Source organism: Pipistrellus hanaki (assembly GCF_964339955.1).
Source record: "Pipistrellus hanaki genome assembly, chromosome: 15".
Classification (NCBI taxonomy): Eukaryota; Metazoa; Chordata; class Mammalia; order Chiroptera; family Vespertilionidae; genus Pipistrellus; species Pipistrellus hanaki.
This window is the reverse complement of record NC_140517.1, coordinates 15762910-15790464: the sequence shown is the minus strand read 5'-3', so window position 1 is coordinate 15790464 and position 27555 is coordinate 15762910. Positions and strand designations below refer to the sequence as shown.

The 27555-nt window shown below is 45.2% G+C and overlaps 1 protein-coding gene across 2 annotated transcripts in view; it reads left to right on the top strand.

Annotated features, from left to right (window-relative positions):
• GLG1 (golgi glycoprotein 1) overlaps window positions 1-27320 on the top strand; it is a 107619-nt gene extending 80299 nt beyond the window's left edge. For both annotated transcript variants that reach the window (XM_084906684.1, XM_084906683.1), the window contains 15 exons: window positions 812-949; window positions 3305-3391; window positions 4886-4948; window positions 5630-5743; window positions 9070-9158; window positions 10026-10143; window positions 10836-10928; window positions 13248-13385; window positions 15045-15168; window positions 15837-15979; window positions 16167-16268; window positions 17176-17283; window positions 19040-19160; window positions 19739-19845; window positions 22313-27320. In XM_084906684.1, coding sequence (XP_084762810.1) covers window positions 812-949; window positions 3305-3391; window positions 4886-4948; window positions 5630-5743; window positions 9070-9158; window positions 10026-10143; window positions 10836-10928; window positions 13248-13385; window positions 15045-15168; window positions 15837-15979; window positions 16167-16268; window positions 17176-17283; window positions 19040-19160; window positions 19739-19845; window positions 22313-22480 — 1713 coding nt within the window. In that variant the 3' untranslated portion in view covers window positions 22481-27320. The remainder of the gene's footprint in view (window positions 1-811; window positions 950-3304; window positions 3392-4885; window positions 4949-5629; window positions 5744-9069; window positions 9159-10025; window positions 10144-10835; window positions 10929-13247; window positions 13386-15044; window positions 15169-15836; window positions 15980-16166; window positions 16269-17175; window positions 17284-19039; window positions 19161-19738; window positions 19846-22312) is intronic.
• Window positions 27321-27555: the final 235 nt, after the last annotated feature.

Here is a 27555-nt window from a genome sequence, read left to right as displayed (position 1 = left end):
GGCGTCTGGCCCGTTTAGGAAGAGAAAATATCTCTACCTGTCAGTGACCGCTTTCTCACAACCTTTCCAGAAACACTAGTTTTCTTCTGTTTCACCCTCTTCTACTTCTAATGCATCTGGGAAAGTCTGATTCTAACCTGTAGTGACTGTTGCTTCTGCTGTTGTCTGCTTGTCTGAATTTAGGTAAATTTGAACTCAATTCTCCAAAGCAGTGTGTTTTCTCTCCTAAATTGGACCCAACATTCTATTCTACATTCTTTTTTTTTCTTTTTTTTCTTCTTCTTTTTTTCATATATATTTTATTGATTTTTTTTACAGAGAGGAAGGGAGAGGGAGAGAGAGTTAGAAACGTCGATGAGAGAGAAACATCGACCAGCTGCCTCCTGCACAACCCCTACCGGGGATGTGCCCGCAACCAATGTACATGCCCCTGACCAGAATCGAACCTGGGACCTTTCAGTCCACAGACCAACGCTCTACCACTGAGCCAAACCGGTTTCGGCTATTCTACATTCTTGGTGTAATAGCAAATTAATCTTACTGAACAGAAACTTCCTAATGTAAGCTAAACAATTCAGTTCACTTTTTATTAGGATATTCTGAAAAAAGGATGTTGTTTCATATAATATATTAGAATAGGCCCAACGTATAATCTCATTTCAGAAAGGGTGGGTTTTTAAGAAGCCTCCCAGAACATTTAATTATTGTTCTGGAAAAGATTCAAGATCTAAAGTTATTTGTCAGTTTTCTGGCATTATCAGGTGTCTTTTGGTTTTGGTACCTTCAGGATGCTTTGCTTGTTCTTATGTAGCTCTCGCGGGAGTGCCGAGCTGAAGTCCAGCGGATCCTACACCAGCGTGCCATGGATGTTAAGCTGGATCCTGCGCTCCAGGATAAGTGCCTGATTGACCTGGGCAAATGGTGCAGTGAGAAAACAGAGACCGGACAGGTAGGTGACATCATCATCATCATACTATTCATGATTACCATGTTATATAGAGTACAAACTCCCATAAAATCCATTTCTCTTTACTTCATGGACATAATTTGTTATTTTATTTGATGATCTCTTTATCAGAAATCCTTGGGAAATTTTTCTGTTTTTTGTTTAGTTTCTGTAATCAAGAATAATTATACTTTTACTAAGCATTTAGTATGTTTTATATTACTTGGTAATTGATTGCTTCCCCTCTTTGTGTTGCCTCTTAAAAAACCTAGAGTCAGCCGAAACCGGTTTGGCTCAGTGGTAGAGCGTCGGTCTGAGGACCAAAAGGTCCCGGGTTCGATTCCAGTCAAGGGCATGTACGTTGGCTGCGGGCACATCCCCAGTGGGGGATGTGCAGGAGGCAGCTGGTCGATGTTTCTCTCTCATCGACGTTTCTGGCTCTCTATCTCTCTCCCTTCCTCTCTGTAAAAAATCAATAAAATATATTAAAAAAAACACACACACACAAAAAAAACCCCAAAAAACCTAGAGTCAAAGAAAGGTATGGCCTGCCTCTAGGAAGTATAATATATAAGATTTTGTGGTAGGCGTTTTGTGTTAACTTACTACTTGCCCCATCCTACTTTATTTAACATAATTTCCTCTTTTTTGACTCATTTTTTAATTCATTTTATTTTGTGGGGGGTTTTCCCCCCTCATTTTTATAAGCCACATTAAGCCTTTTTGAGGGAGGAATATGTGTAAATATTTGTATGCGTGAATAGTGTGCATGCCCTACAACAGTGCTACAGGATATGTAGGAATGGACTTTTTCCATCTAGTACTTGATAAAATTGAGGCTCAGAGAAGTGAAGTATATTGACTCCCTTACCTAAAACTCAGGTCTATTCCTAGCCAGGCATTTGTTTCATTATATTATAACCACCTTCCATTCAGGAGTATAGAGAAGGAGCAGCCCCCAAGAATTACATGCATGCTGTAAATGGTTCTTTAGGGTTTTGTGCCTAGTTTAAAAAAAAAAAAAAAAAAAAAAAAGGAAAGAAAAAGGGAAGAGTTACATTATTACATTCTATCAAATTAAGAGGGAAAGTGGCTAAATGCAGGGAAACCAAGCAGTGAGGAATAGCTGCTTGTTTAAAGCCCCATTGATACTTGAACAAGGCGTGAACCCAAGTTTCCAGGTTCTCTTTGTCCCTCTCCAAAACACTCCCTGGGATTCATTGGAACAGGAATTAGATGTTTTTAAGAAGTAGTGGCTGCTTGCACAGATCTGTTGAGCCTGGGAATATCATTTTTAGCAGTTGGCTTTCTGGGCCTACTATAGCTCTGTCTAGTTTATTGTTGGAAAATGCCTTTTGTTTTGTTTTCTGCTGCCTCTGTCTAATGAAGCAAGGGGTATGGTCATTCCGAATCCCAGGAATCAGTTTCCTTTCATACTGCCTGTAAAGTAATCTTGAGAAAGCTGCATTGTGAAGCTGAACTTAGGACAGGGTTCCATGAATGGGGTTTTTCCCCTTAGCTATTTATTTTACTCCCAAAAGTATTACGCATTTTCCTTTAGGGTTATATAATTCCTACAGCCCTTCTCCTTCCTTCCCAGTCTTAATTTCAAAATAGAGATTCTTGCAGAATAGTAAGTTAAACTTGGTCCTTTAACTGAGAAATAGCTGTTGATGTGACTTGAAAAAATGAGCTGGTGTTATACCTAACAACCTCTAAATTTCTAAGAGAAATGGTAACAGACTGATGCTATAAGGTAGTTCCACCTCAGTTTCCAAAGCCCAGACAAGACAGCTTTCAGAGACCCCAGCCCTGGTGTGCTTACCTGTTTGGCAGTTTCCCTGGGAGGGTCCCTCATGAGGGCTAGAGTTAGAATCCCAGGCTTGCAGGAACTTTCAGCTCTTTGTTGTGTTTAAGATGCTGGGTCCCAGCGTACTTTGCCCATAAAGAGTCTTAGAATATTTCATGTCTTTCACTGTGAATTTATTGTCCAGTGATCATTATCAAAACACAGAAATAAATGGAATGGCAGGGTGTTGATGGAATGGAATAAAGGCCTGATAAGATTTTTAGACTCTGAGGACACCTGCACATTGATTCTTGCTGAATGTCTCGATTTGGCCTTCTGGAGGATTCACATGGCTCATCCCTCTTAACCACCCTTTTCCATCAAGTAGTTATCTTTCCAACCATCCCACTTTGGGAAATAAATATAACTGTAGTGTTGTGTTCAGTGAAGTAGTTTTAAAATGGAAAAGAAAAGAAGGACCACTGAAAAGGAAGTAACACTGATATCTCAGCTTCCCTTGATCATTTATGTAGTGGACAAACCCCAAGGGATTGCCTTTTTGTTTGCAGGAGCTTGAATGCCTCCAGGATCATCTTGATGACTTGGCGGTAGAGTGTAGAGACCTAGTCGGCAACCTCACCGAGTTGGAATCGGAGGTAAGCAGTTTGCAGCTCTTTGAAGTGCCCTGTCAGCAGCCTTTCCTTTGTTCTTACTCCTACCGTCCCTAGGTTCTTGAGAATATAGATTCTCTGGAAAACAAAAGAAGCCTGGTCACTTTCTGTTTGCTTTTTAAAGAAGAATATTGTGATGCTTCCTGAACTTCACCCTTTCCTCATTTCTCCAGAAAAACTGTCTCATCTGTTTAGCTCTTTGGTTTACTTCATAAATTCAATTTATCACAGTGATTAGACCAGTCTTTCCCCCCCCCCCCCTTTAAGAAAAGATAGCAGTTTACTTTAAATTTATTAATCACATTCAAGAAGAGTCTAAGCATTCCTATTATCTTCAGCTCTTTCAATTAGGTAATTTGCTAATGTTTATGTATTTAATAAAATAAAAGCCTGGGATTTATAGTTAAATATATAGGATTGAATACATATGTTTATCTCTATTCCGTCCTAAAATCCACTAAAATATACAAAATTAAATTTAAAACCTCATAAGCTTAGGTATATTATTTAAATTCAGAGCTTATTATTGGGGAGGGAGGCATCTAAAAATGTTTAAATTGTGTTGTGGGGCAGAGACCTGTTTCAGAGAAACAGAAAGCTGCTTTTATTTTTTTTCTTCAGAGAAGAAGGGAGAGAGAAACATCAGTGATGAAAGAGAATCATTGATTGGCTGCCTCCTGCAGGCCCCACATTGGAGATAGAACCCACAATGCAGGCATGTGCCCCAACAGGGAATCAAACCAGTGACCCCTTGGTTCCTGGGTCGACGTTCAACCGCTGAACCACACCCGGCTGAGCAAAAACTGCTTTTTAAAAAACAAAAGCAAAAATAGAAGCCTTTTAAAATTAAATTGTCAGTACATAAAATTAGACATTTCTTAACTAGTCTTTTTTTCTTTCTATTTTTCAAAGGTTTATTGCTTTCTTTCATGTACTGACAACTCCTCTCCTATTCACGTTTTTCTTGCGGGCTTATGAGGACATTCTGGGTGTGTAACTCTTTAAAGGAAGCTGTTATTTCAGCAGCTAGTACTATACAGTGCTTACTCTCTGCTTAAAGGCATTGAGTGTGTGTTCCAAGAGGCAGTGGTTTTATCATTTGGTTTGAGGACAGTGATCTGGTTTAGGAGCTCATGAACTAAAGATAGATGTCAGTTGCCCTTGTTTTGATCTGCTTAGCTTTTTGGAAAAACTTGAAAGGCTTTATATACTCTAGTAGTAGTATTATTAAGTGCTTTTTTTTCTCCTCTTTCTTAATTCTGCATCTGCTTCTAGAAAACTTGCCTTTCAATGTATAATGGAGGTGCAGTTAGTTCTATCTATGCTGGGGCTCTCCAACTTAAAGACTGAAATAGTCTCCAAATGTACATAACAGATTATTTGCCCATCAGGTGCTACTAAATTCAGAGGAAGAAACTGCTCCTTTTCCCACCCTTGGTTCTTCCTAAGGCCAGAATTAATATATTTAATCTTCTGCAGGATATTCAAATAGAAGCCTTGCTGATGAGAGCCTGCGAGCCCATAATTCAGAACTTTTGCCACGTAAGTGATGCCTGGAGAATAAAGGGTTAGAGACAGAACTGGATTTACTAGGTCTCTGGCCCCCAAGTGTGTTGGATCATCTCTGTCTTCAGCATACGTTACTCCTGAGTGGCCAACTTTGAGAAGTTAAAGATGTAAACAAAATCGAGAGGGGGTGCCGCCATCCTGGGAAGCCTTACTAGGTCATCCTTTGTAGGCGTCCAGATGTGTGCTCCGCAGCAGATGCTGAGATGCCCTTTAGAAAGGCTGGGGGAGGCCCCAGGGGCAAGGCTGATTGCTTCCATTACGTCAGTGCAGGACTTGTTAGCAGCATCAGTGGGGTTCCCCTTCCACCTGTCTTCTTGTACCTGGATATTGAGCAGATTCTGTTACTTTATTACTTTATTCAAGTATTAGGTTACCTAATTGTGGGAGCAAAACACACGCAGGAACCATGAGGATCTGACACCCAGGAAGCAAAGGAGTAGAAGCACTGACTGCATAGTGCATGCTCTTGTCGGAGCTTCATGCAGGGCAGCTTGCTGTGTGGATTTTATTCCCTAGATATTTGTCCCTTGTGATTTCTCGGGCTTATTTTGACATACTTTAGGACATACCTTGTTTGCATTTTTTATGGTCTAGACTACAAGATGTGTTTATTAATTGTTACAAATGAAGTGTAAATGTGCACTGCCTTTTCAGGATGTGGCAGATAACCAGATAGACTCTGGGGACCTGATGGAGTGTCTGATACAAAACAAACACCAGAAGGACATGAATGAGAAGTGCGCCATTGGAGTCACCCACTTCCAGCTGGTCAGTAACACCGGGCAGAGCCTTTTTTGTCTTGACTGCTCTTGTGAAAAATTGTTTTCTCCAAATGCATGCCCTATTTTGACTTGTTCTCAATAAATGTGGTTTTTTTCTTGCTGTGGCCAGATGCTTTGTTAGGCTTCTGAAAATTCAGTAATAAATACAGTGGACCTCAGTTCTCGAACTTAATGCGTTCCTGAAGGCTGTTCGAGAAATGATTTGTTTGAAAACCAAATCATTTCCTCCCAGTAGAAAGAGTATTAATTGAATTAATCCATTCCAGACCCTCCAGCGATTCCCTGCTTTAACCTTTCTTATATATAGTACATGTCTAATGTACTGTTTAATCTATTAAAAAAAAAAAAAGTCTTAAGTTTGTCAACTATTCCCCATTAGCTTTATTTTTTTTTCCCCTTTAAAAAAAAACTTTATTGTTCAGATTATTACATTTGTTCCTCTTTTTTGCCCCCATAGCTACCTTCCATCCGGTTCCCATTTCACCCTATGCCCTTACCCCCCCACACTGCTCTCATCCATAGGTGTATGATTTTTGTCCAGTCTCTTCCCGCATCCCCCACACCCCCTCCCCCTCGAGGATTGTCAGTCCACTCCCTTTCTATGCCCCTGATTCTATTATATTCACCAGATTATTCTGTTTATCAGGTTTTTATATTCACTTGATTTGTAGATTCACTTGTTGATAGATATGTATTTGTTGTTCATAATTTTTATCTTTACCTTTTTCTTCATCTTCCTCTTCTTAAAGAATACCCTTCAGCATTTCATATAATACTGGTTTGGCAGTGATGAACTCCTTTAGCTTTTTCTTATCTGTAAAGCTCTTTATTTGACCTTCAATTCTGAATGATAACTTTGCTGGGTAGAGTAATCTTGGTTGTAGGTTCTTGCTAGTCATCATTTTGAATGTTTCTTGCCACATAGTTTGGCCTGCATAGTTTTTGTTGAGAAATCAACTGACAATCTTATGGGTGTTCCCTTGTAGGTAACTGTTTTTCTCTTGGTGCTTTTAATATTGTCTCTTTGTCTTTTGCTCTTGACATTTTAGTTATGATATGTCTTGGTGTAGTTCTCTTTGGATTCCTTTTGTTTGGGGTTCTGTGTGCTTTCTGGACTTGTAAGTCTATTTCTTTCACCAGTGGGGGAAGTTTTCTGTCATTATTTCTTCAAATAGGTTTTCAGTACCTTGCACTCTCTCGTCTTCTGGCACCCCCATAATTCTGATGTTGGTGCCCCCTGATTGTGTCCCTAATGGATCTGAGGAGTTGTAATCTGGATGGTCCTACTCTGACCCCTGGGTACACTGGCTCTTGGATCTCCAAGGATGTACTAATTTAGCCTCTGCCTGAGGCCACCCAGCAGGAGCTACAGAGAGATCTGCAGATTCCTCTTCTTTGATTGGGTTTTGGAGGTTCCCAGATGAGGCCCAGCTGTGAAGCAGTGCAAGCTGCTTTGGGGCCTTTGACCTTCTTTTGGATGTCCTGGGTCTCACTGATTCAGCTGCAGTTTGTTAGGTAAGTTTAGATTTCAAAGGACCAGGCCATTCATATGCAAAAGCCTCTGTGCAAAGCTTGAATGGGGTGGAGTCTCAGGGCGGAGAAAGCAGCAATGGCTGGTCCTCACCCCTGCCATAAGAGGTTCCTGGGTCTCAGTGTCTTGCAGTAATCGCTGCAAGCACCTCTGAGAAAAAGCCACCCTCACTTTTCGCCCACTGCCAGACAGTCCAGTTTCTCCCTGTATGAGTCTGGATCCCCAGAGTCTCATCCAGGACTGGAGTTGAGAGCAATCGGAAGCTTGTGTCTCCCTGAGGATTGAAAAAGCCAGCCGAGTACTCAGTTGCCAGCCCTCTCCACGTGTGTGCCTTCGTATCTCTGGACTTGACTTCCGCACCTCATTTGAGTCTCAGTGTGCTTTTCCCCTCCCTTCTAGTTGTAGAATTTCCACTTAACCAGCCTTCCTGTGGTTCTGAATGATGTCCGTTTTGTCGTTTAGTGGTTGATTTGAACTGGTTGTGCGCAGCGCAGCGGCAAGTTCAGGTGTTTACCTATGCCGCCATCTTGGTTTCTTCCCCCCATTAGCTTTAAATGAATCATTTTAGCATTCATTCCAGTGGTGTCTTTCAGGTCAGCATGCAGCATCTTTGTTTGTTCACGTATTACTGCCTCTGAAATGGTTATCACTGGCTAACTGCTTTTTTGTTTATCAAAATCCACAACAGTTTTTCTACCTCTCCAGTTGTCTGTGATCATTGTTTCTTTCACACCATTAGCAATATTAGCATTTTTTGATGGTCTCTTTATGTTTTAAACTGCTAATGATTGCTTTCCCCAGCAACAAAAGCATTCTCTCCTTTGTTTGTTGCCTGAGAGATGCTTGTTGTCATGCGGAGGTACCAGCATAAGAGGGCGAGACATTTTGTTAATAAACAGCTTGGTAGAGAAGTGAGATGGGAGGATTTCTAGAAACGAGGTTTGGTTTGACTGTATGTAGTTGGTACCCTTAGGGAGTGTGTATCCCATTGGGGATAGAGACAGTAAGGAGGCCTTTCCTGCTTCAGTCACATCCCTTGCTTTCATGATGTATTTTAGCTTTTCCTTGAACAGTATCAGTGAGACCTGCTGTTTTGGGTCACTGTCCATTGCAGCAGCCCAAATACGTATCAATACACTGGGCTCAAAGCCTTTTTCAAAACTTAATCACGTTACCCAGATCTGTCATTATAAGAAGGCTAAGTCACGCTCTTCTTTGTTACCACATGTCTAACGGAAGTGTTTCCGGTAAAGCAGGCATTTCCTTGCCAGGAGGATGAAGTTCAAACATCCGTGTAAAATTCCCCTCTTCTGGGGCATATAGCCTTTGACAGATGGATTCAGGGCCTCTGGGGTAGAACAAACAAACCCTGCCCTGTGTGTGGACTATGTTCTGGTAAGAGACAGATAGTATCAGGAGAGCCTATGAAGAACAATACTGCATGAAAGGGTTGGAGGATGAAGGAGACAAGGGACTGCAGAAGGAGGTAGCCGAGTAGAAACGCCAAGGAAGTGACAGAGAAAACCGGGGGGGATCGGGGAGAAGGGCCCTCTGGCCGAGGGAACAGCATGTGTGTGATTGGAATGGCAGGGGACTGCTGTGCGTGCAGCAGAGGGAGGAACGGGGAGGTCAGCAATTCTCGGAGCCCGGGGAGACAAGGACAAGTCACGCAGAGTCCGGAAGGCTGGCTTCTGCAAACGCTACGGAAACAGTGTCGCCCAGCACTGCTGGTTAGGACTCGCCCCAGAGCTTCTGACTTTCTTTTTCATTGTTGTTTTTAGGTGCAGATGAAGGATTTTCGGTTCTCCTACAAGTTTAAAATGGCCTGCAAAGAGGATGTGCTGAAACTTTGCCCCAACATAAAGAAGAAGTAATGCAGCTTTTAATTGGTTCATTCTGCTTCTCTAAAATCCCTCTTAGCTCCTGAATGAATATCCAAGATGTCAGGTGGCCTCCCGCTGTCTAGTAGCCCCGGGGAGTGTGGCCAAACACTGCATTGTCTGGACATCATCTCTCTAGCTGCTGAGCCACCATTGGCGGTGGTAGTTCTGATTGGGGACCCCAGGGACTAAAGAGGCATTTTTTAATTTTCCCAGATGGAGGTTGTGGACTTGGGATCAAGTAGCAGTGTGACGACGAGGTTAGCTGACTTCCTCCCGACATAATTCCCCTCAGTCATCTCTTCAGGGAGGGAGTGGCTTTACTGAGTTAGAGATACAGTGAAAAACAGAACCTGATTCATTTAGGAATTGCATCTTCATGAGGGGAGTGATGAGTTTGTGGAGCATGACCACCTAAATCCTTCCCTGCCACTCTCTGCAAAGGCACATTTCTATTTCCCCTCATGTAAACCAAGTTCCCATTTTGCTCAGGTTTCTATACTTCTCAGGAATGAGTTTCACAGTATGGACATCCAAGCCATGGTCCAAGTTAAGAGCAGCCTTCCTCTCTGATCACATGTTTTTAACAAAACGCGTGTTAAACTGTCCTTGCCTCTGAGGCCTCCCTGCCCGTCAGGAATATAGTCAGCCTTTGGGCTGTGGCCCAGCTTTTATGACATATACAGTCAAATTGCTGCTTTGAGAGCTCTGATCACACAGATTAAAGAAAAGGCATTCAAAACAGGGTGAAAGGGTCACGAGCTGAGGGAGGGGGAGTTGCTCCGGCCTAGCCCAGCGCTCAGCCGCCTGCCCCTGTGTGGCCCCAGCCAGCCCCAGCCTCCTCCTCTCCTCGGCAGGGTGGATGTGGTGATCTGCCTGAGCACCACCGTGCGCAACGACACTCTGCAGGAAGCCAAGGAGCACAGGGTGTCCCTGAAGTGCCGCAAGCAGCTGCGCGTGGAGGAGCTGGAGATGGTAATGCCTCCACCAGAGCCTCGATCCCAGAAGCCCCGGGGCCGGGGAGAGGAAGTGGGTGAGGGGCGAGGGCTGACTGAAAGATTTTAGCCACTGTTGTGCTAACATTTACCGTATGGCAGCTTCTTGTTTTACTTTGTATTCAAATGAGAAAAGATTTTTACTGTGTGAAACTGAAAGTCCCGAGCAAGACAGAGTTGTAAGCATGCAACACAGTCATTGCATAGTGATGTCCGAGGGATCAGGGGTGTCTCTTTTCACTCCGCTGTCCCAGCTTCACCATGAGGCCGCTTTCCCTAGGATGGCCGCCTGCAACCCTGGGCTCCCTGCCCCAAACTCATCTCCAGCAGGAAAATAAAAACAAGAGACACCTCCCCAGCATGAAAAAAAGATCTTCCCCCTTCAATTCGATCCTGTCAGTTTGAGGTCTGTGCCCAGCCCCTGACCAACAGCAGCCTCCAGGGGAGTGCCAGGCACTGATCACCCGGGCGAAGTGGAAGTCGGTCACACTGTGCACTGTGAGAGGCCGTGCAGCTAGTTAGGGCAGCACTGAGACTTAAGTCTCCGACCTCCTGTCACTCTGCTGTGTAGACGTGGTTACCAGACAGGATCCAATAAAAAAATATGTAGGACATTTGACATCTCCAGCTCAGAGTAACCTCCCTTTTCCATGCTGGTTCCCCTTCTTGCAGACAGAGGACATCCGTCTGGAACCAGATCTTTATGAAGCCTGCAAGAGTGACATCAAGAACTACTGTTCCACGGTGCAATATGGCAACGCCCAGGTAGCTTCTTGTTGGTTTTTAACTGCAGAAGTAATGTGAAGGTGACATGTTACTTTATTTATTTTGTGTGTGTGTGTGAAGGTGACATTTTAAAAATTAATTCTTTGGGCCGGGACCGGTTTGGCTCAATGGATAGAGCATCGGTCTGGGGACTGAAGGGTCCCAGGTTCGATTCCGGTCAAGGGCATGTGCATTGGTTGCGGGCACATCCCCGGTAGGGGGTGTGCAAGAGGCAGCTGGTCGATGTTTCTCTCTCATCGACGTTTCTGGCTCTCTATCTCTCTCCCTTCCTCTCTGTAAAAAATCAATAAAATATATATATTTAAAAAAAAAAATTTTAATTCTTTGGTGGGATAGGCCTCATCATATCTGTCCCAATCTAATCATTCTCTCACGAGTTATGCCAGACTTTTCCCCAAGTTTCTCTTTGTCTCCCATTTATTCTCTTTTCTCTCGGTTTCCATGTCTGCCTAATAATCTCTTAATGATCCTTCATATGCCTCATCCTCTGAATAGCTTTCCCAACCCTCGGCACCTCTATAATTAGTTATTCCCTCCCCATGTTCCCATTGCAGTTCTTAACTAAAGGTCACACAAGTATCACCTCAGAAACTTTTTTAAAAAATACATGGAAACAGGGACCTACCCAGAATCATCAAGAATGAAATACAAGCAAATAATTTTTTTTAGAATAGTCCAAGGATTTATTTTATTTCTTTCCATCACCATTTATCCCCTTTATGCCCTCTTCCACCTCCTCCCCCAGCTCCATGCAGTCACCACACTGTTGTCCATATCCTTAAGTTCTCTCTCTTTTTCCTTTTTTGTTCAATCCCTCTGATTCCCGCCCCCACCCCCCCAATGTTTTCCCAGTAACTCAACTGCCCCTTCTAGTTCAGGGCATTCCCATGGAGCTTTCCTTTGAGATAGTGGCTTCATTGTCTTCTTGTTCCTGGTGTTGTTGATGCAAAGTCTTAGGGCAATCTGAGTCTCATTTCTGTGTAGTAATTCTGCCTCTGAGTTTTCTCTTTATCTTTAACAATCTGTATTTTCACGCTGATATTCTTAGGTTTTCTTTTTTTTCTTCTTCTTCTTTATTCTGGTTGGCTCTTTCAGTCTCAGAATTCATGCCATTCTGCTGTTTTCATTCTCCAGATCTGCAGTTGATACTTTTCATAACCTGTTCTTGCTTATCATTTACCACTTCCTTCCGTGTTGTTCTGAGGCTATTAAACAATATGTTTTTATTGCCCTGTTACCTTTTCCCTCTGCTATTTGATGATTCTTAGTTGTGCCTTGAGAATTTCACCCAAGTCTCGTGACTTTATGCTACAGCCCTGGCTACTGCAGCTTTCCGTCTGCTTCTTTCACAGAGGATAGGAGAGTCAGGATATACTTAATTCATTCCCATAAATCCATCCTGTGCTACTTCCTTTTTTTGTAAAAAACTTAACTGTCAACACTATTACAGATGTTCCCATTTCCCCCCCCCCTTTGCCCACCTCCACTCAGCCCCCACCCCTTCTTCCCTCTGGCCATCACCTCATTGTTGTTTGTGTCTGTGGATTACTCATATATGTTCTTTGGCTAATCTCTTCGCCTTCTTTCATCCAGTTCCCCCACACACACTCCCTCCCCTCGGACATCTGTCAGTCTGTTCCATGTAATTATGCCTCTGACTCTAGTTTGTCAATTTATTTTGTTCGTTAGATTCCACATATAAGTGAGATCATATTTGTCTTTCTCTGACTGGCTTATTTTACTTAGCATAATATACTTTATGCTTTTATGTTAATCCACTCGTATTTTTTTACTCTGCTTATTTGTTTATATGAAGTTTGCACTGTGTGGGGTAAGGATTGGGTCTAATTTATACCTGGCATCTAATGCTATATTCTCTTGTGGTAAGTGGTGAGTTGAACTGAACCTCCGGCCTTTGCCTGCAGTCTGGTCAGGTTATTGCTCCAGAGAGAGCCAGAGAGCCTCCTGTGTGCTTCAGAAGGAATCTTGACAAGATCAGCTCGAGAAGGCAAAGGAATCCAGGAATCCTGAGTGGGGTTCCTTCCCTTTAGAGTTCAGTACAGTCTGCTATTCATCCATTATTTTTATAGGGTTGGTTTACTATAACTCTGAGGTTATAAATCTATAAATATAATTCTCCTTGTTAAGGAAATCATGATTCCTATTACCTAGGAATTAGAAATGAAAGGTACTTGGATAGAAAGTGGGGATGTACTAAGATCTGAATGCTTCAGTCAGAAGACATGGGTTTTCAATCCTGGTATACCCCTTAACGTGACCATAACTCTTACACCCTAGATTATTGAATGTCTGAAAGAAAACAAGAAGCAGCTAAGTACCCGTTGCCACCAGAAAGTTTTTAAGCTGCAGGAGACAGAGATGATGGACCCAGAACTAGATTATACGCTCATGAGGGTCTGCAAGCAGATGATAAAGGTAAGAGGTCCAAAACCAAGCACTAAGCACAGGGTGAGTAAAAACGACAGCATGAACCTCTTTAAATGTCAGAAAATTCATGGGATCTCCCCGCTTCCATTGTTTATACAGCAAAGACGTGGTTCTCAAAGTCTAGTGCCAGACCAGCAGCATCAGCACCCCCTGGGAATCTGCAGGTTCCTGGGCTCCACCCCAGATCTGCTGACCAGACTGGGAGTGGAGCGTCTGGTTTAAAGCTCTCCAGACGATACTGATGTATGGTCAAGTTAAAAAACCCCTGAGCTAAGATAACCAACCCCACTTAGACCTGAGCCACGAGTAACTAGAGGTCTAATGAATGTATGACCGGTTTTGGGGGCGACTCGTGGTGGTATACTGAGAAAGCCACCATCAGAATGCCCTGTCATTAATTCACCACCATCGAAAGGCTTTCCATTTTAAGAGTTTTTTTTGGTTCATTTACTTCTGCAGTGAACATTCGCTGATTTGAGAACCTAGACATCAGTTCCTGGATCTGTCCATTTATACAGAGATTAAACTTAAGGTTCTGACCACTTATTTCCGCTTCCCATTAAAATAAAATGCTACTTTTCAACCTATTAAATTTCAAAGAGAATGGTGAAAGTTAGAGGTCTCTTTTGGTGGGCCTGATAGAACTGAGTCCTCTGTAAAAGTGGAAATAGTTAGGGTTGGATTTGTAGAAACTTGATATCACTTTTATAAAGATCAGTCACCAGTTCACATCACCATATTCAGATGTCAGTATATTAGAATTAGCAGGTAGAGATGGAATTTTTTACTAGTCCAAAATGGAGCTCTGACTTCAAGGACACTAACCAGCGTATAGGGACTAGCCTGTAGTTAAGAGATAAACCAGATGGTCCTTTCCACACGTCCCTGTTCACATGGGTTAGTGGACAATTCCTGAGTTTCCCATTGGAATTAGGTAGACATTTGGCCACCTGGTACAATTAAATTCATGCTTAATAATATTTAAGCTCGCTGAAACAGGTTTGGCTCAGTGGATAGAGCATTGGCCTGTGGACTGAAAGGTCCCAGGTTTAATTCTGGTCAAGGACATGTACCTTGGTTGCGGGCACATCTCCAACAGGAGATGTGCAGGAGGCAGCTGATAGATGTTTCTCTCTCATCGATGTTTCTACCTCTGTATCTCTCTCCCTTCCTCTCTGTAAGAAATAAATTTAATATATATATATATATATATATATATATATATATATGTGTGTGTGTGTGTGTGTGTGTGTGTGTGTGTGTGTGTATGTATATATATGTATATATATATTTATTTATTTATTTATTTATTTATTTATTTATTTATTTTTAAATAATCATAATGTTTAAGCTCATGAGATACCACATAATGTAACAGCCATGAGGGTAGGGAATCAATCCTCTGTAAACTAGGAAATGCTGAGGTAGGAGAAAGAAATGTGAGAGCTACAGTGGAAAGTAGGATAAGAATAGGGTCTTGAGGCTGAATGCTTATTCACGCCTAGTCATTTCCTTTTACCAAGTGATACCTTCAGGCTGCTTCTGTCATAAGCTTCTCAACAGATGTTTGAGTAATACATGTGATGCAGATGGTGTTAATTGCCATGTTTGAATAGCTGTCTTTATAAAACTTTTGATTCTTTGCAGAGATTCTGTCCAGAAGCAGATTCCAAAACCATGTTGCAGTGCTTGAAACAAAATAAAAACAGTGAATTGATGGATCCCAAATGCAAGCAGATGATAACCAAGCGCCAGATCACCCAGAACACAGGTAACATCTTGGCTTGGCTTTCTTTCCTGGCCCCGCACTTAATGGAACTGAGTGGGTGGACCCATGCCTCATAAAACTGTAGGTGCTTTGTTGCTTGGGAATTTTCAGGGAGAGCTTGGAAGTAAGCAAAAGGGCTTAATCCTCCCTTGAATAGTATCCAGGAGAACAGAATGAAAGCCATGGGAAAGAAGAGGCTGAAAAAATAGAAAACTGGCTCTGAATGGCTTACAAAAGAAATCAGGGCTAGATTTCTTGAAAAGTCTAGAGATTTATTAAAACTTCTTTCATGTGGCGGGTGAGTATATGGGTCATTTATTTTAGAGCAGAGAAATTTTTATCTCTCAGTTACCTTGTAACTAAATGGCCAAGGTGAGTTGGATATTCTGTTCTCAGTATTTTCAAAACTAACTGTATGGGGAAGGTTGATGTCTGCTTGATGTTTGTGAGGACTGCTCAGAAGTTCAGTCTCAGACTCTGAGCAGCTGCTACCCCGTAGACAGATTCTTGGTTTGTATGAGAGCTCAGTGTATTTACATTTATTGAATAAACACATCAATGGTTTATTTGTGGTAATTAATACAATATGTCCCTTTTTGGAAGGTGGCTCTCTAAAAATGTGTGAATCCAGTTGGAATATTTTATCATGTTCTTAACACTTTCTGCTCTAGATTACCGCCTAAACCCTGTGTTAAGGAAAGCCTGTAAAGCCGACATTCCTAAGTTCTGTCACGGTATCCTGACTAAGGCCAAGGAGGATTCGGAACTGGAGGGCCAAGTCATCTCTTGCCTCAAGCTGAGATATGCTGACCAGGTAGGTTGTCCCGGGCTCTCCACAGAGGCGTGTTCAGGGAGCCGCCTCTGTTCCTGGCAATGGTTCTTGTAGAAGGCCCCCTCGATCCTACTGCCCCAGGGCCTTTTCTACGCCCTCCCAAGTCAGGGCCAAGGAAAAAGCCGAAGTTGTCTAATAGCCTGACATGTTCTCCCTTTGTCACATGTAGCGCCTCTCTTCAGACTGCGAAGACCAGATCCGGATTATTATTCAGGAGTCTGCTCTAGATTACCGACTCGATCCTCAGCTCCAGCTGCACTGCTCAGATGAGGTAGGATTGGGGTATGAAGCTGGTTGCGAACAGAGCTGGTCAGAGAAGTTTTCATTGGAGAAAAGTTCTTTAGTCTCTTTCCCTGAGCCCTGACTCCAGGGTTAGTTGAAGGGCCATCATTTAGGCTCTCCGTGGTCCAAGTTCCTGGTTCTCTGTAAGTCGGAATTAGTCCTGTCATTATACACGGCTGATTCTGTAGTTCTCTATTAAACAAAAGCATTCTATTATATCTCTACATATAGTTTTTTTTCCCTTCTAGAACACAGAATACCCTAAGACTTGGCAGGAAGATAGACATGCTCCTATAATAGCTCTGACGAAGTGCCGGTCCTTGGAAGTCATTTGACTTCCTAGCTAGAAAGGGCCGAGTGAAGAACCTTTTAAATTATAATATGTGAACTTGAGGGGGTCGTAGCTAAAAATACTTCGAACAAGCTTCCTCAGAGCTGCCCAAAAAGATTCAGTTTTTAATCTGTGCTGTAGGCTATGTTTCCGGACCCCTCTATAGATGTGTGTGTGTGTGTGTTTGAGTTGTGAGTCTGGGTTGACCCTGAACCTCTGGAAATGTGAAGCATTTGCTTTTAGTGTTTTACTTGGCTGCATAGTTTTCCTCCTGTGGATCAGGGATTATCTTTGATTCTAGTCCTTGCGCAGTCCTGGGACAATCTGTCTCAGGTCTCAGGATTGACAGCATGAGATCTGCATGTTGGCTGGTTTTTGACTCTGTGGCTGTCCTTGTGAAGGAAAACGGAGCCTGGTATCTTGTTCTGGAGGGAGGAGGAGGAGGAGGCATCTGTTTGAGTGGGGCTCTGGGCACATGTGTGGGAGGATCGCCAGATCTGCACATTTCAGAGACGGAGGTTCCTGGTGAGAGTGGGGTGACCTTGTTTTTGTGTCTCCTGGACAGATCTCCAATCTGTGTGCCGAGGAAGCAGCAGCCCAGGAGCAGACGGGTCAGGTGGAGGAGTGCCTCAAAGTTAACCTGCTCAAGATCAAAACAGACATGTGCAAAAAGGTAGCCACCATCATCACTTCCCCCACTTGCTTTCTCTCCTCTTCCCCTTTGTCCTTTTAATGCTGTATTCTGCATGTTTCGGTGATAAAATCTAAACTTTCCTTCCCAGAATGCTATGCTGTTCTCTCTTACCAAACTTTAATTTGATTCTTGACCATTAATGGCCTATTACTTAAATATTCTGTCACATGTGTTAATTATTTGTGAATGTCTCATTTCCATGACTAGGCAATTGTTTAAAGGGCACTCTGAGTGGAATACCAAAGCAAAATGTCAATTCCAATATATCAGTAGTAAGTGCATTGCATTCATAAAAATCAATTAAACTAAAAATTTAATTCATTTCAGAAACAGCACCTAAAAACAAATTTATCAAAATATGACTAAGCCTACAGTATATTACAAAATTGAAAATTTGACCTTCTTTTTAAAAAGCGTTATCTTTTTTAAAAAGTGTTTCAGTGGCCTACCTGGTTTGGCTCAGTGGATAGAGTGTTGGCCTGCAGACTGAAGGGTCCCGGGCTCAATTCCAGTCAAGGGCACATGCCTGGGTTGCGGGCTCAATCCCCAGTGTGGGGGCATACAGGAGGCAGCCAATCAGTGATTCTCTCTCATCATTGATGTTCTTTCTCTCTCTCCCTTCCTCTCAGAAAGCAATAAAAATATATATTTTTTAAAGTGTTACAGTGAAGTCATTGTTGAGTCCATGTGAATATTGTGTGCAAATATTTTCAGGTACTAGAAATATTTCCAATTTCTTAAGGTCTTAGTTCACTAATAGCTAAATGTATATATTTCCCTTTGTCATCAATTGGTCTCATCTAACTTTGAGGAGGTCTTTTCAGCAATATTTGAGTTTTATTTTGGGGATTTTGTTTTTATTGTTTTACAGGGACTACAGTCTTTATTGAGAGCAAACTAATTTTTATTTAACAAATCATTACCAGCCTGTCATTACCTCCTATGATTTCATCATATTAATTGGAGGGTTTGCAGAGTTGATTTCACTTCTATTAAGTGTATGTCTCTTGTTCAAAACTTCTTTAAACTAAAATAAGAATTATTGTTGCAGTAGCGTTATGCGTTGTGAATTAATTTTTTCCTTTTGAGGATAATGGAGGTAAAGTGAAACATTTTGCAGACATCTGCTTTTGTTTGGGAATTTTTGTATAGCATATCACTCTGATTTTCAGAATTCACATTTTCTGACTTCTTAAAGTAACAAAATAACTGTATTACATCAATATGTATACTAGCATTTAGTATTTAATAATAATGTCAAAAATACAAATCTGATCTTACAAGCTCCTGCTTTGTTTACCAAATAGCTCTTCACTCACTAGGTAGGTCCCCAAGTATATTTGTTGAATTAAGTTTTGTTGGAGCTAACATGCCCCGGCAGTGTGGCTTGATTGGGCATTATCCTGCGCACTGGGAGGTTGTTGGTTCAATTCCCTGGCAGGGCATATGCCCAGGTTACGAGCTTGACCCCCAGTAAGGGTGTGCAGGAGGAAGCAGATTGATGTTACATTCTCACATTGATGTTTCTCTCTCTCTCTCAGAATCAATAAACTATTCTTTTTAAAAATTGGATACCGAAAGTCTGCACGCTTTGCATCATCACCACATTACAGCCTGTCTCAGAGCAGGCTGTTGTTAACCCTCAGATATCTCTCCTTCACTTCTTTGTACCTGAAGTATTTGCAGACAGCAGATCTGACGCATTGTCTCCTTCTGCAATACTCTTCCCTTCCAGGAGGTGTTAAACATGCTGAAGGAGAGCAAAGCAGACATCTTTGTGGACCCGGTTCTTCACACAGCGTGTGCCCTGGACATCAAGCACCACTGCGCGGCCATCACCCCGGGCCGCGGGCGCCGTAAGTCCCCGTGTCCACGCCGACCCTGTCTGAGCCTGGCGGGGGGGGGGCGCAAAGGCTCCCCCGAGACATTAGCGGCAGCGACTCTGTCCTGTAGCTGCAGCTCAATCACAGACATATCCTCTGGGAGCCTTTGTGGCAAAATGAGCTTTGGAGTAAGCCTGCGGTTTGAGCTGATCTCGCTGCAAAGGCTGTGTTCCGTGAAGCAGAAGTCAGGCCGCCATCACGGATCTCTTTCCCGTCTTGTCCAGCCTCAGCTTCCTCCGTTTCCCCGGCGGCCACGTTAGGCTCAGTGCACACGCTCTGTGTGAGGTAGAACCCGGGCAGGTGGGCAGCTGTTTCTGGGCCACGTGTGCCCAGTAAACACAGGAGAGATTTTAGGAGAGACTGGACGGTCCATGTTGGGGAGTGAAATATGTTCCATGTTACATCTTGGGTCAAGTTTCCTAGAATGGATTTAACTTTGTTCATCCAACAGATCTGAAGTCTCCAGTGGTTAGATAGCCTTTCCCCTAACCTTACGGAAATCTCTCAGTTCTGTAGGGTTTCAGCCTGTTCTCATCCCTTTCCTTCCACAGAAATGTCCTGCCTCATGGAGGCCCTGGAGGACAAGCGGGTGAGGTTACAGCCGGAGTGCAAGAAGCGCCTCAATGACCGGATTGAGATGTGGAGTTACGCAGCGAAGGTAATGGCCGAGAGCACCTGCTGGAGTGGCCATCTGTGCTGCCAGGTTCCCGGTCTCTTCAAGGCACTTCTGCTGGCTCTCTGGTCTTTGTTGTGAGGCCGGCAGGAAGTGAATTAGAAAAATCTGCCCGTGTACCTTTGAGCCTCCTTCGCTGTTCCTGAGCCTGGAACCGCCTTGCTTTCTTTGCATTGGGCTGTGTCTGCTAGGGTTTGCCAAGGCTGCTACCTTCTGCCCTCAGGGGCCCACAGCCCACCACTGAAAAGTTAGTCACCCAAAGGGAGGATGTGACTTAAGCCGACTGTACAAGAGAAACTAGACATCATGCCCGTGGGAAAAGGAAGATGGCCAGCCACTCCTGCTGCAGCTTGTTTTTCTAATTTTGCACAGTCACTTGGAGCACAATACGTATGTGAGACAGCCCCCAGCTAGCCTGGAGCGCGGAGAGTCATAGACGGAGAGAGGATTAGGGCACTGGTGAAAGTGTGTGGTACCCAGGTGGACTTGGGCCAGGGGTGGGGGGATTTTTCCTACAAAAACTCAGACTCAGTGAGAAGAATGGTTACAGTTCTTCCCATATATACATTGCCTTGTAGTTCACAAATCACTTTGATGGATATATTACCTCATTTGAAACTTGAAACCTCTGAGGTAGGCGGAATGATTATTCTCTCACTTTATGGTGGAGGAGACTGTGACTTCCTAAATTATGACTTGCCGAAAGCGAAAAAGTCAGGCTTCTAGATCCACGCTCTTTCTGTCTCCCTGCGCGGCGATAGACATTCCTTCGATGGAGAGAGAACACAGGACTCCTGGGCCAGTTCTTCCCGTCACCCGTGTGCTTAAAGGTCGAGGGTAACAGGCAAGCGGGAAAGACCACAGAAAGTTTCCATACTTAGACATAAGGGACTATCACTGTTACAATAGCCAGGGGTTAAGCACCCGTTACTCCTGCTTGGACATCATTGGTCAGTTGAGGCAGTAGAGATTGGAGTTTCCTCCAATCTCTGGTTTGCACTTGTATCTTCTAAGAATTGCCACTGCTGCTTTGGGTTGACAAGTGTTGGTGCTCAGATTGCATTTATCTGAAGCCTCCTGCTCTATTTTGTGTACACGGGCCGAGCAAAGGAGCAGTCCAGACATCTCTGGGCCAGCCTTTTCAGCACCCAGCCAAGGTTTGTGTGTGCCTGGGGAGCCTTCCAGTTCTGACTCTGCCATAGCAGCTCCCGGAGAGGCGCAGTGAGGAACACTGAGGGTGGAGCTTGGTTACATGGTCATGTCCACAGTGAGGAAGCGGGGAAGTATAGTCAGTCCCTGTCCATCACGTTTGCATGTTACTTTTGATGTGGGGAGTGCTTATGATATAATAATGAGTGCAAACAAGTCAAGATAAAGAATTAGCATATCGCCGAGACCGGTTTTGCTCAGTGGATAGCACTTTGGCCTACGGACTGAAGGGTCTCAGGTTTGATTCTAGTCAAGGGCATGTACTTTGGTTGCAGGCATGTCCCCAGTAGGGTGTTCAGGAGCAGCTGATTGATGTTTCTCTCTCTTCGATATTCCTAACTCACTATCCCTCTCCCTTCCTCTCTGTAAAAAGTCAACAATATATATATATATTTTTAAAACCTCTTGTGAGGTGGTGTGAGGGCTGTTGGTAAGCATGTTGAGCCCTTTCCAAGGCCCAGCACATCGCCCAGTCCTCAGTGGGGCTGTTACTTTGTTGGGGGTAGTGATTGCTGAGATGAAACGGGGTTCCCCTCTTGGGATTTGGCTGTATTTTTGAGTATTTTTGTTTTTGTTTTTTTATTTTACTTTCTTAACAGTTCCTTTATTTTTATTTTTAAATTGCATTTGTTGGGGTGACATTGGTTCACAAAACCATACAAATTTCAAGTGTACAACTCAACAAAACATCACCTGCTCACTGCATCGTACACCCATTCCCAAAGGAGTGCCTCTTTCCGTCCCATTTATCCCGCTCTGTCCACCTCCACCTGCTCCCACCTCCCTTTCCCTCTGGCTGTCACCACACTGCTGTCTGTGTCTGCGTGTTATATATATATATATATATATATATATATATATATATATATATATGCGTGTGTGGTTTTTTTTTTTTTTGCTTAATCACTCCACCTTCTTTCATCCAGTTCCCCAGCCCTCTGTTTCTATTTTGCTCTTCAGTTTATTTTATTCATTAGAGTCCACGTACAAGTGAGATCACATGGTGTTTGTGTTACTCTGACTGGCTTGTTTCACTTACAGAATTCTCTCCAGGTACATCTAGCCTTACATAGCAGATACATGTAATATCACGATCAGAGAAAAGGAGTTGTAGCTCTTGTCCCTTGCCCTCGCTCCTCAAAAGAAATGGCACGAAGTAAGCTAGGAACCAAGGTCGGGCTCGTTGGAGCTCGCAGCACCCAGCCCGGTTCCCTCAGAGGGTGACGCTGTCCTGTCGTTCCAGGTGGCCCCCGCGGACGGCTTCTCCGACCTCGCCATGCAAGTGATGACCTCCCCATCCAAGAACTACATTCTCTCCGTGATCAGCGGGAGCATCTGTATATTGTTCCTGATCGGCCTGATGTGTGGACGGATCACGAAGCGAGTGACACGAGAGCTCAAGGACAGGTAGAGCCGCCTCGGCCGCCGAAGGAACTGCCTGTCCGGGACGTAGTTTGTACAGCCCTCCTGTATAGCGAACCCACTCACCTCGTCCTTCTCAGAGGTTCCACCGACAAACACCCGTGTTAGAGCAGCAGCAGGTACCACTGCATCGTCCCATCTCAGACCTCACCCACGTCCTGGTGTCCCTCCATCCGTCCGACCGTCTGCGCAGCATCAGCCGCCAGCCGCTTCGGTTATCGCCGTTGTTGGCAGACGTAGGTTTACCTGTAGACAAGTCTCTCTCATGCCAATGGAACCACAGGTACTTCCAGAACCAACTCATCTGACCTGCAACTCAAATGATTTCTTAAAAAAAAAAAAAAGAAAATCACCAAAAAAAAGGAGAGAAATTTTTAAAGAAAGGAAAAAATGTATATAGTAACACACCTCCTCCAAGCTTGATTCGGGCAGTGGGTTCTTCCTTCCGTGTGACTGTGTATGATGAAGACAGGACGTTACAGGGGAAACGCACCACCCAACATGCTACAACCGGGATGTCTTGCTCATTTCTCAAAAGCACCTTTGGGCCATGCCAGGGCCCCGGACTTCACCAAGTGGTGGGAAACCACTAACCAGCCAACCTCGGATCCTGTTTTCTTCTGCTGAAACAGGGATGCCTTCCAGTTTCCACCCTAACAGAGCCACTGCTGGTCAAGACCCCACCACATGGCCATATGTATTCCTACGGTCTCCTCAGCTCCGTGAAGTGAAGCAGGAGGCGCTGTAGGCCAAGAGCAAATGGATTGGCGGGGGGAGATCAAAACTCTGTGATGCTGATCTGCACTGAGAGGTGGACCCGGGTCCCCAGGCAGCAGAGTCCCAGTGCCCTCCCTCTGCCAGGCCAGTGCGGGACTCGCTGCCTGGGATGACCCCTGCCGGGGCAGCGGGTGCTCCAGAAGTCCTGCCTGGAAGCAGCGCATGTGGGGGCGGGGCTCGGGGCAGGAAGGAGGAGCCAGGGCTTGGTTGACTTTGCTTTATGTTGCAGGTCAGGTCAGTCGCTTAGAAAGATGCAGCCTGGTCTCAGGTGTGACTGCAGTGCAGCCCGACCTTTTTGCAGGCTCCGAGCCACCTTCCTAGACAGCCCCTTTATGCCTCTATCTGGAGGGGGCGTGGAAAGTTCTTACATTGAAAGATGGAGACTTTTCTCCATTCTTTTTCCTTTCTGTCCGTTTGCTGCATACACCCAACGGTAGAAGGCATTGGGTAAAGGTTGTACTTTGGTGATTCGTCCGTCTTTTCAGAATCTGAGCTTAATGGGAGCAGTATTCCTGGCCACCCTCCCTCGCCCCGTAGTGTGCAGGTGGCAGGTTGGAGTGTTCAGAGGGAGGATGCAGGCATCATGGTTCTACCCAGCACAGCTTGGCTGGACTTGGGGCATGGAGTCACAGTGGCTGCCTCAGAGGGCGGCGTGTACAGTAGGAGATATATTTATATAATATATATTTTATTAACCTGTTAGACGTCCACAAAGTGTTATAAATCATGTGCCTAAAACTGTCTGCATAGACCATGGCGCCCTTCCCCCCCGCCCCTTGGCCACCATCCGTGTGTGCCCGGACCCACACATCCGTCCCCCCTGCGATGTGTTCAGTACAGAGTGGTCAGTTTATGGGTCAGCTGGTCCACACTGCTCCTGGTCTGACCTGACTGACGTCTGTCTGATACTGTGGTGTTCTTTTTCTTTTGTTTCTCCTTGCGACCTTTCCTGGGGGCAGTGGGTTCCAGAAGCCAACTGTGTGTCGCCCCTGCCTGGGCTAAGACAAGTCACTGAGGGAACCACTGCGCTGCTTGGTTCCTTCAGTCCTGCTCTAAGGTCTTCCTGATGCTTAGCAACTGAGACTCTTCCGTCTCGTAAAACTTGAAACTCTTGAATCTGAGCAACACCCCTACCATCTCCACGGTTGGACCAAACTGAGCTGGCCCACACCATTTCCCCAGGGGTTCCCACGTGGGTGGTGGAGGTTGCTGAGGCTTGGGATCGAGAAGTGGGGGTGTCCTCTACACACAGGCCCCCCTGACGTGTCCGGTGTTGTTTACAGGATGAGATTAACGTTCACCATTTGGAGGGGCTGGTACCATCTCATCTCTGCAGTCTCCCTCCCTATACGTGTAAAACATCTCCATAATTTAACGCCTCGATATTTCTGTTCTTTCTGAGCTGAGACGATCTCCTTCGTTGTCTGCAGCAGAGGTGGGAGTTTGAGGAGTTTGATTCTTGAAACTTTTGTCGCCTTTAGAGATGGTCGGGATAGGAGGGATACTCTGCCTCTGTCCACAATGGCTTGTAAGAAAGCATTCCCCCGGCCTCCTGGAGCAGCCTGAGACTCCGGGCGGGTTTCCACGCCCAGCACCACCTGAGCCTGCAACCCGCTGCATCTATTCTGCACTGCACTTGGTGTCACAAAACAGATACACAGGCACCTCTGGTGTCAGCCTCCTGTCAGTAGTTAGTGAGTAAGTCAGCTAGTCTAGAATTAGTCAAGAAGAAGGAACCATGGCCCTAGGGGAGGAGCTGATGAACACCTTGGCATTTATCTCTTCTGATGTCCAGCCATGAACTATAACATAAGCAGCAGGTGGGGGGTTGGCTGAGGCCAAGGCTCCTGGCAGCTGTTGGAAATTACAGTAGCCAGATAACTCTCCTGGCCTCACTAGCTCACCCCAGTGTCTCAGGGGCTCATACCTAATGTGCTCCACGATATTCCAGAGGCACAGGGTGGGGGCGGGGGGGAGAGCCTACTGGGCTGGAGACACTGCGTACAGGCGGAAATCAGAAATCTGGGCAATATGTCAAGAACGAGACGCATGCTCCCTGTGCTGGAGCGTCTCCCGCTGAGGGTGGCTCCAGGAGGAGACTGTACCTGGTGCCCCTGGCCCTGTACTATTCCTGCTGTCCCGAGAAGCCTGCTAGCGAGGTGCTCCGAGATGTGAGTCCTCCCAGAGGCTCCTGAACTTCTCTGGGGGACAGAGCAGTGCTGCTGGCAGGCGGGGAGAGAGAAGCCGGCTCATGAGCCACATGCAGCCCTTTGGCCCCTTGAGTGTGGCTCTTCCACAAAATACCATGGCCTGGGCGAGTCTATGTTGAAGAAGTGGCGTTAGAAGAAGTTTTTAAGTTTTAAAAATTTGGCTCTCCAAATAAATTTCAATCGTCGTACTGTTGGTATTTGGCTCTGTTGCCTAATGAGTTTGCCGACCACTGCCCCAAGCCATCTGGTGAGGGACTGTTTGCATCTGGAGGATGTGACAGAACATGCCTGAGACCCCGTTTCTTCCCATGTCCTGAGGTCACATAATAGGGTGGATGTTCTGGCCTCATGGTCAGGCCGTAGCGTCCATTTACAGCTGTGTCCGCTGTGTGCTGGCTTCGCCCACCTTCTCCCGAGGGAAGAGTCACTCATGAGTGTGACTTCCGGAACTGCCTCCCATCCTCCCCGCCCCAGCTCCCCCGACAGTGATTCACCAGGGCGGGGAGGGGGCTTCCTGGGCCTCCTGTCTTAGCCGACCTACTCGCTGCTCTGAGAAAAGGCCTTCTCATCCCAGTTCTTCCTCTGCCTCACATAGAACGTACGCTCAGTGAGCAGATGTGGAGAAGGAAGCTAGAACAGGTCCCCCTGGAAACCAGCCAGCCAGTCTTGACACATCCAACCTGAATTCTGGCCATAGAACCAAAAGAAGAACATGGCTTTAGAGGGATGTTTATTTGTATTTCAGGTTCTTGTAAATTGGAAAAACCTCAAGGATCCCTTTTATATCTCTCACCCTGTGTGCAGCCCCAGAGCAGTTTTGTAAAATGCACGCTCGGTGCCCTGGCCTTCCGAGACACCCCTCCTTCCGCCCGGTCTGGGGCTCGGGCCAGAGCGGACGTTTGTCTGTCTGGTTGGCTGCTCCGCTAACGGCACTGCTCTTGTCCTCTCCACTAAGCAGCCAGGAGTGACATATCAGGGCAACCAAGTCAGCAGATAAGTCATGACTCTTCGGTGACCGGTTCCCCCAAGCCAGTGGTCGGCAAACCGGCTCAAGAGCCACATGCGGCTCTTTGGCCCCTTGGGTGTGGCTCTTCCACAAAATACCACGGCCTGGGCGAGTCTATTTTGAAGAAGTGGTGTTAGAAGAAGTTTAACTTTAAAAAATTTGGCTCTCCAAAGAAATTTCAATCGTTATACTGTTGATATTTGGCTGTGTTGACCACTGCCCCAAGCCATCTGGTGAGGGACTGTTTGTACCTGGAGCACAAAGGTGGGAGGTCTGCGCGGGCTGGTGGTGGCAGGATCCTGACGGTGGTTTCCTCCCCTCCCTTCCCAAAATCCATCGCGTCGCACAGGTAGGGATGTTGGGGTGCGTGCAGTAGAGAACTCTGCCTGGGCAAGGAGAACATTCAGATAGCGCCTGTGTATTCTGTTTCTGCCTTCCCCCAGCGTAGAATTGACACCTGGACCCAGGGCCCCGCGGGCCCCATGGCAGACAGGCTGGGGGCTGAGGCCAGACTGCGGTGCCCTGGACGGAGCGGCTCCTCCCAACAGCGCTCCCAGGTCAGCCCGAGCAGGAAAACAGACTGCAGCACATGCTGGATGAGATCGTAGGCTTTTAACTTTTTTTTTTTTAAGAAAGAAAGAAAGGAAAGGAAAATGAACAAGCCTCTTTTGTAAATGGTTTTCCTTTCTATGTATAAAATCCCCGCAGTTCCTTGTTTTTACATGTTCTTGCTGTGTAATTTTGAGATGTTACTGAGATTCTGAACATAATGTGCTTTTTTTTTTTTTTTTCCTGTACAGATGAAATGGGAGAATTTAATAAAGAGTTTGCAGGTTTTTACTTGTTAAATCTTCTCTGTGGTGACTGGGCAGATGCTCCAACCGGCAGCTCCGCGCGTAGAAGCCTGTGGAGCCATGAGCACCAACTGGGAACTTGTCACTGATGCCCACAGACCTTACTGTTGGCCTTTGGTATTCGTGGTTGAGTCAAGCAGAGTGAGACCATGGGATGTTTAGAGGAGAGACGGCGGTCAGATCTGGGTTTTTCTGACTCTCAGGCTGATGTGTTCAG